Genomic DNA, 8,055 nt, shown 5'->3' with positions numbered 1-8,055 from the left:
GGAGCCCAATTTGAAAATGGAGGACAGCTTTCCTCTCAGAAAAGCTGCCTCCTTGACCCCCTTAAATCCAAGTGGGAGCTCAGCATCGGGGCACTGGATGGAGAGCAATGGGCCGAGATCCTTGACTCCGTTAGATATGCCACCCCATTTGAAATATCAGCAAGTATACACAGGGCCTATCGCTCTCCAGTCTCCATGTTTCGATGCGCCTCACCCGGCACAGACTTCTGGCACATGCTGTGGTCCTGCCCACCGGTACTGGCCTTCTGGGAGGCGGTCTGGGCCGACATAATTACCATTGAACCATGATATTGCATATTTGCTCTAGGCCTTCAGGAGTCTCACTCGCCCCCAGTGTACAAGTATGTCCTTTGCCTGACCACCCTAGCTAAGGTCCTTATTGCCAGGAGGTGGTTCGATGTCTCACACCCGAATATCTACAATTGGAGGTCACTGGACACGAGAGATTCACTTACAGATCACGGGGTTCACTTGCCCCCTATATAGTTAAGTGGAGTAGATGGACCTCCTCTAGGCTGGCCCTGTCCGCCGATCCCCAGCAGGATTTACCTATGCATTAACACCCACTCTTTACGGTCCCACCAGTGACTCAACCTCTCTCCAACATGGTCTAAATAGAGTCACTCCTGTCTCCACCTATAACCTGGTAATAATAACCCCTCAGGTGTGAAGTGCTTCTATTGCATTGCATTTTATTGTAATTTTTACGGGTTGCTCCTTTGCTCTCTCTTTTCTTTTTTTAAATATTTCTTATGTTAGGGGGGTGGGGTGGATGGTACTCTATCTTATGGGTACCGGGCTAAGTTTACTAGGGAGAAAATTAAATACTTAATTGTTCCATATGCACTCTCTGTATTGCTGCTAAACTTGCCAGAGTAAGCAGCACCATTCGACAAGAAAAAGACTCGAACATTACTGAAAAGCTTACGTTTGTTTATTGCCAATAGATTTATCCTCTACTTATTGTTATAATTATTTAATATATTATATGTCAAAATGTACAGTTGTGCATCTATTTTCATTCTTGTCAATAAAAATTACTCAATTCAAAAAGAAAGGCTGCCTCCTGCCTGTGCTCCCTATCGCCGGTGGGCTAGTGGAATCCCTCTATGGGGGGCAGTGTTCACGCTAGTGCTGTGACCTGCTCCCACAGTGACACAGCCAGAACAGCCATTTGAACGCTCTCAGAGAGAGCATACTCTCCTGCATTCCGGCCATGCTGTCCAGGAAGATTTGACGGTCAGTGTGCTGGACTGAGACCTTCTACCATCCACTCGTGTGCCCCAGGGGCGACAGGAGGTAATGGACGCTGGCGGGGGTGTCGGAGTGGCAGCGCTGACCGCTCAGTGTAAAATAGAAGAAAATATCTTAAGTAAAAAGTAAAATAAAAGCTAGGGATTACTAGCAATCCCAGGAGAAAAATACAGGTATGGATCATTTTGTCTACAAAAAGTTGTTAGACATTTCATTAGGTCAACATGGGTAAGGTCAACAGTGAAAACGTCGACATGGTTTCTATTTCTATCGACTTTCATACTTTACCAGCCACATGGTTTCTATTAGGAACCATAACGTGTGCCAAGTAAATTGGGGGAGAAAAAAAAAAAAAAAAACCCTCACGTTTACCCGCTATACAACGCCCGATGCAGTGGAAAAAGCATACAACTTTTTAAATACTGGCTGCTTTTGCACGTAGCCCACACAAGCTGGATGGCAATCTTTTTACAGTTCAGTTTAGACACATCCCTTCAAAAACTGAATCTTAGAACATTTTTCATTTGCACCAGCTTCAGCACATGATCTTAACAATGTGTAAATGTAGTTTTTATTTTTGCTTTGTTCCAGAGTCAGAATAAGCACCTCTATGCCAAGAAGTACATACACACTGGGCAAAATTTTAAACAATTTTGCCGTTGCATAGGCTGGAACAAAATGTAAATATCGCCCATTGTGTATGCACGATGTTGTTGATTCTGCACAAACCACTGTACCATCTACAGTGTCCTAGTACAGCGTAGACAATATGTCTTAAGGCTCCTGCTGCTGTACTGTCTATCTGGTGGGGTAGTACATCCTTAACTTTAGTAGGCTGGACAAATTCTGAAATGTTAACACTCCTAACACATGCTAGGTCAGTTAGCAGAAATCTTCCAGAATTGAGACGAGAATAAGAATTATTGTGCAGTGCAACTTTCCAATATGGTTTATTGAACAGATACAAAAACAAAGTGAAAACAAAAGTTGTTCTAAACAGGGTCAAAAGTAATTTAAAATATATTATAAATACATTCTATGGTAATTCTGACAAATGAGAGGACTTTGGAACATATAGTACTTCCTACCACATACCAAGATAACCGGCCTATAATATCTGTTCTATGCTGGTCACAGAGCTTAATGGTGTGACTAGTGCATTCATTATTTACTGTACATTAATAAAAACACGTTTCTGTAAACAACCGTCTCAGACTTTGGTAGTGCATATGTGGTGCAAATTAGGAACCCAGCAACAGCAAACGAGTACGTGGGATACTTCATATGTGGAAACAAAAAAAAAAAATCTGTTTCTTTGACGTGATATGTGGAAAGTAGAAGCACTGCTTAAGTAGGTGATGCTTGAGATATGCTACTTCGAAAACAATTCACTAAGCAGTATTTAAGCCAATGTTTAAATAGTGATATCTATAAAAAAAAAATGGGTAGCCTAAGGCAGAAATACCTAAAACCATATGCTTTGTAACTTTCCAAAGATTCTACAAATTCAGCAGCCCCATTGTGCCAGGTCTGCCATTCCTGATAAGACAATCCTTCCACCCAAACTTATTGCATAAACACAGAGGACTTCACTTTAGGAACCAATACACTGCTGACTAGCTTAGAGGCCTAAGACACTTCCGCTTCTCAGATCAGATCATCATATACGGGGCCATATGCACTAAGCTTCAAAAGTGATCAACTGGAGAGTGATATACAACCAACCAATCAGCTCCTGTCTGACATATTACAAACCCAGTCTGTGACATGTCAGGTAGGAGCTGATTGGCTAGTTGTTTATCACTCTCCATTTGACCACTTTTGAAGCTTGGTGCATCTGGCCCCTATTGAAGTAAGATGACATCATGAGAAGATCAGAAACAAATCCTAGCTCAAACTTCAACAAACACAATATACAGCAGTCAAGTATCTCTACATTCAAAAGGTTCCAAAATAATAATATTTATAAAATAAATTAATCAAGTTTATACAACATTAGATTATCAAAACATTAAGTACTTCAGTTAACAAATGCCTCTTTTTGGTGCATGGAAATCAGAGTCCAGCTAGTCTATTCAGAGCTCACAGATACATTTGGCTTATTTTCCTCCATATCCTGATGAGATTAGCCTTTCAGGTAGCCCATTTTATGTACATATGCTGAAACGCTGCAATTTCAAAACTGTACGGAATTAAAAATGCCGACAAGTAAGGCAACACAAAGCACACAAAATAAATTATTGTGTGGTTCAGCAGGACTTCCTTCATTCAGGCTATAAAGCTTAATTCTCGAACAGGAGGCACTTATGAGATTAACACATTCAGGCTTTCCTCTGACTGCTTGATCTCAACTGAAAATAAACTTACTCTGTAAACGCAGTTGTATATAAAACAAAATACAAAGTGCGGGTTGACATGAACACCAAATGCATTGTTTCTATATGGAAAATATACAAAAACAGGATTTTCTTAAAAACACATCTGGTTTTTCACCATAAGTGCCATTAAGAAAACACAAGAGGGCCTATTACTACAATTGGAAATATCACTACTTCGATGTGAGGGAGTTATCAGTGGGTGTCCCTGCATCCAGGTAAAAGCCGTCAATTTGATCTTTGTACATTTTAGATACCACCGGTCGCTTCAGTTTCATGGTCGGGCCTTAAAGAAAAACAGGGAAAAAAAGTCAATTGTAATTCTTATTGAACAATATTGTACATAAAAACAAAGTTGCTTTATTGTAAAGTGTTGTGCCCTAAATGCAACTTAATGGTCACTAAATCACATTATAAGACGGTGATTACTGCTTACCAAGCTCTCCTCCCGCAATGGTAAAATCTCTGTTGAGAATGAGCCACTTCTGGACCTTTTGTGCGTTTGAAGTAGACTTCTCATTTACCAAGTTAATTCCTTCCTGGATTGCAGCATACACCAATTTATCTTTATGTCCAACTATGTCCGACACTCTAGTTGCTTTGCTGCCAATTTTTTGGCAAAACTCAATGGCCTCAGTAGTCAGCTCATCTTCTGGTTCCCCTGAGTCAGGATTTACATTGCACTGTTGTAGAAATCAGAAGCAGCATGTAAGTCATACAGCCTCAGTCTAAACCAAAACAATCTTGTTTAAACTGAAGGTGCGTACACAAGAGACAATATCGATAACTAGGTCTACAATTAGGACTATTGTTACTGTTATTTTTGTGCCGATCATCTATTGCAGTGGTTCCCAACCCTGGTCCTCAAGTACCCCCAACAGTGCACGTTTTCCATGTCACCCGGCAGGTGCACTCATTATTCAGGCACATTTGAAAAGATCCACAGGTGGAGCTAATTATAGCACTTGTTAATCTGTGTTGAGACCTACAAAACATGCACTGCTGGGGGTACTTGAGGACAAGGGTTGGGAACCACTGATCTAGTGTGTACACACTGTTACAAATGCTAGCTCCTACTCCTTGATAGCTATATTCTCCATTGTTTATACATTCAAGATGGAGGAAATTGCTAGCAAGAATGCTTCCTATCGTTTCATCGCTGACAGCATCAGCAAGTGTGTATGATGGATTTAGCAGGGCTTTTATTTCCTAATGTATATCGATCACCTGGGCGGGGCACGATAGAGTGGAGGGTGTGAGAAGGTGCCAGGGGATATACCTGATTGCTATAGAATTCGTGTCAGTATTTAGAATATATGGGTCTCTAATATACTATAGCTTTACTCTCCTGAATTCCAGGAGAGGAATACTTGTGATTGGGTGTGCTGCCTATTTAAAAATACAGCACTGCGAGGCTTCATTTGATTGCATACTACGCCATTTTCAAAATTTAAGGCGGCTAATCATGTCTCGCAGTGACAATGCCCTGCCCCTCCGGCTGGCTGCATTATTCTGGTGGGAAATAGGGGACAACCAATCCAACAGTGCTGACAAGTGCTCCTGAAGACTCCAGAGCCTTAGGCGGCAGCCAATGAAACAAAGGTCACATGGCCATTGCCCAAGGTGAAAATCCCAGAACTTGACTATGGAAGAAGCCCTTGAGAGGCTGCACAATGCTAAAGAACAGGCACCCAGCCCTAGTGAAAGTTGCAGAAAAATAAAAATGGTCAGGGTCATGTATTGGTACCTGTGAGCCCAGCATGCTGGACCTGTAATTCCAGTGCAAAGTACGGATTCTTACCGTTAATACGCTTTCCTCTACTCCACCATGGCAGCTGTACTATGGGTTTTCCCCCTCATTAGGTAGATCTGGAAAGGAAAAAAAGACACAACACTGCCCTATATAAGGACCGCCCCTACTGAGGCTCAGTGTCTTGATTATCAGCAATTATACATCTTTACATAACATAACACTTATATTGCTTCATTTATCCCAAGGGAGGGAATAATGCTGCCATGGTGGAGTAGAGGAAAGCGTATTAACGGTAAGAATCCGTACTTTCCTCTACCTCCCCATGGCAGCTGTACTATGGGTAATACCATAGCAGTATAAAGAAGAAAAATTTTTTTTGGGAGGGACCAATAGAAGTAATATTACCTTTACGATGCAAGTTTGTAATCACCTACATATAAGGTTGCTTTGAAATTAAATGTCCTTCCCTTTTTTTAAAGGTGAGTCAGTGTAATCCTTAGATTACTGCGCTTAGTATCTTCCTGCCCAGTTTTGCGTCACTGGAGGATTCAACATCCAAGCTGTAATGTCTAGAAAAGGTATGTGCTGAGGCCCAACAGGCTGCTTTGCATAGTTCTTCAAGGGATGCTGCCCCTTTCCTGGCCCAGGAGGATCCCACTGCTCTAGTGGAGTGGGCTTTTAAGCTCTGGGGAACTTCCCTATTGTTCCTCCTGTACGCCTCAGCTATGCATGTCTTAATCCATCTCGCGATGGTTGTTTTCGAGGCCCCTAGGCCCTTGTTCTTGCCCTCAGTCACCACAAAGAGCCTTTTTGTCTTTCTCCAATCTTTCACTCTTTGTAGGTAGATCATTAATGCTCTTTTCACATCGAGTTTATGGAGCTTTTGTTCTTTTTCATTCGCTGGTTTCGCACAGAACGATGGTAGTACGATTTCCTGGTTGATGTGGAAGGAAGTCACTACCTTGGGCAGGAAGTTAGGGTTTGTCCTTAGGAAGACTTTATTTTCGTAGAAATTCAGGAATGGCTCTTCTGCCCATAGGGCTTGCAGTTCCGACACTCTCCTTGTGGATGTTACGGCCACCAGGAATGCCACCTTAGTTGTTAGCCACTTGACTGGTACCTCCTCAAGCGGTTCGAAAGGGCTCTCTGTTAGGGCGTTCAGCACCAGATTAAGGTCCCATGGCGTAGTAGGGTTGCGGAACTCTGGTCTTATCCTCTTGGATGCTTGTATGAACCTTTGTACATATTTATCCTCTGCTATTTTCCTGTCTAGTATAGCCCCAAGAGCAGATACTTGTACTTTTAATGTACTGACTGACAGTTTTTTGTCCAAGCCTGATTGCAGGAAGTCTAGCACCGTAGGTATGGCTTTATGACTTTTCCCCTGCGTCCTGCAGAATTGTATATATGTTTTCCAAATCCTGTAATATGTACCTGAGGTTGAGCTTTTCCTGGCCCTCAGAAGAGTTCTTACTACTTTCGAAGAGAAGCCTTTACTCACCAACCATGCCGCTAGGTTCCAGTTCCTGGGCTGTTGTTGCGCATATTTTCCCTGCCCCAGCAGGTCTTCCCGATCTGGCAGCCTCCAGGGCCCTGCTACTGCCATCCTGATCAGTTTCTGAAACCAGGCTCTTCTTGGCCATGTGGGTACGACGATTATCACCGTCGCCTTTTCCCTCTGTATTTTGTTTAGCAACCTGGAGATGACCGGGAATGGCGGAAAGGCATACATCAACCCTTGTTCCCATTGACACGTTAGCGCGTCTGTCCCCCAGGACTCCTTTTCCCAGTGTCTGGAGATGAACTTCTTCACCTTCCTGTTGTTTCTGGTTGCCATCAGGTCTGTCCTCGGATTGCCCCACATCTGAACTATCTCTCCGAACACTTCTTGGGATAATTCCCACTCCCCTGATTTTATCGGGCTCCTGCTTAGGGCGTCCGCGTACCGGTTTTCCTGCCCCGCAATGAATACTGCTGAGAGACTCTCTGTCCAAGCTTCTGCCCAGTTCAGTACCTGCGCTGCTGCTGTCATCATGGATCTGCTTCTCGTGCCTCCCTGCTTGTTTAGGTATGCCACTACCACCAGGTTGTCTGTTCTGATTACTACCTCTCTTTGGTATAGGCGGGATTGGAAGTGCTGACACGCCTCCTTCACTGCATTCATTTCCCTGATATTTGAGTGAAGCAGTCCTTCTTGTTTTGTCCATTCTCCTTGGGCTGCTGCTCCTTGGCATACTGCCCCCCAGCCTGACATGCTGGCATCGGTTGTCACCAGCACCTGTTCCCCTGTGGTGAAGGACTTTCCCTGTCCTAATCTTCCTTTCGTCACCCACCAGAGCAGGTCTTGTTTGACTCTTTTTGATAAGAGGATCTTTTGGGTTGTCTTCTTGCTGTCTCCGTCCCATTGAGACAGAAAGCAGTTCTGCATGCTTCTGGTATGAAACCTTGCCCATTTTATGGTGTCCGATGCCGCTGACAGAAGACCCAATAATCTTAGGCAGTCTGCTGATCTGACTGCCCTCCTTGGTAAGAAGTAGCTTATTTCTTGTCTTATTTTCATTATTCTTTCCCTTGTCAACCTCGCTTTCATTGTCCTTGAGTCTATGATGACTCCTAAGTATTTCACTGCTGTTGTGGGTTGGAGCTGACTTT

The 8,055-nt window shown here is 43.2% G+C and overlaps 1 protein-coding gene across 3 annotated transcripts in view; it reads right to left on the bottom strand.

The window, feature by feature from the left end:
- Nucleotides 1–3,072: 3,072 nt before the first annotated feature.
- Nucleotides 3,073–8,055, bottom strand: part of ACSBG2 (acyl-CoA synthetase bubblegum family member 2) — a 37,298-nt gene continuing 32,315 nt past the window's right edge. For all 3 annotated transcript variants that reach the window (XM_083179181.1, XM_083179180.1, XM_083179182.1), the window contains exons 14-15: nt 4,087–4,333; nt 3,073–3,936 (exon numbers count right to left, since the gene is read on the bottom strand). In XM_083179181.1, coding sequence (XP_083035307.1) covers nt 3,824–3,936; nt 4,087–4,333 — 360 coding nt within the window. In that variant the 3' untranslated portion in view covers nt 3,073–3,823. The remainder of the gene's footprint in view (nt 3,937–4,086; nt 4,334–8,055) is intronic.

This window comes from Crinia signifera, chromosome 1, assembly GCF_055691185.1.
Source record: "Crinia signifera chromosome 1, ASM5569118v1, whole genome shotgun sequence".
Taxonomy (NCBI): Eukaryota; Metazoa; Chordata; class Amphibia; order Anura; family Myobatrachidae; genus Crinia; species Crinia signifera.
This window is presented reverse-complemented; position numbering and strand designations above follow the sequence as displayed.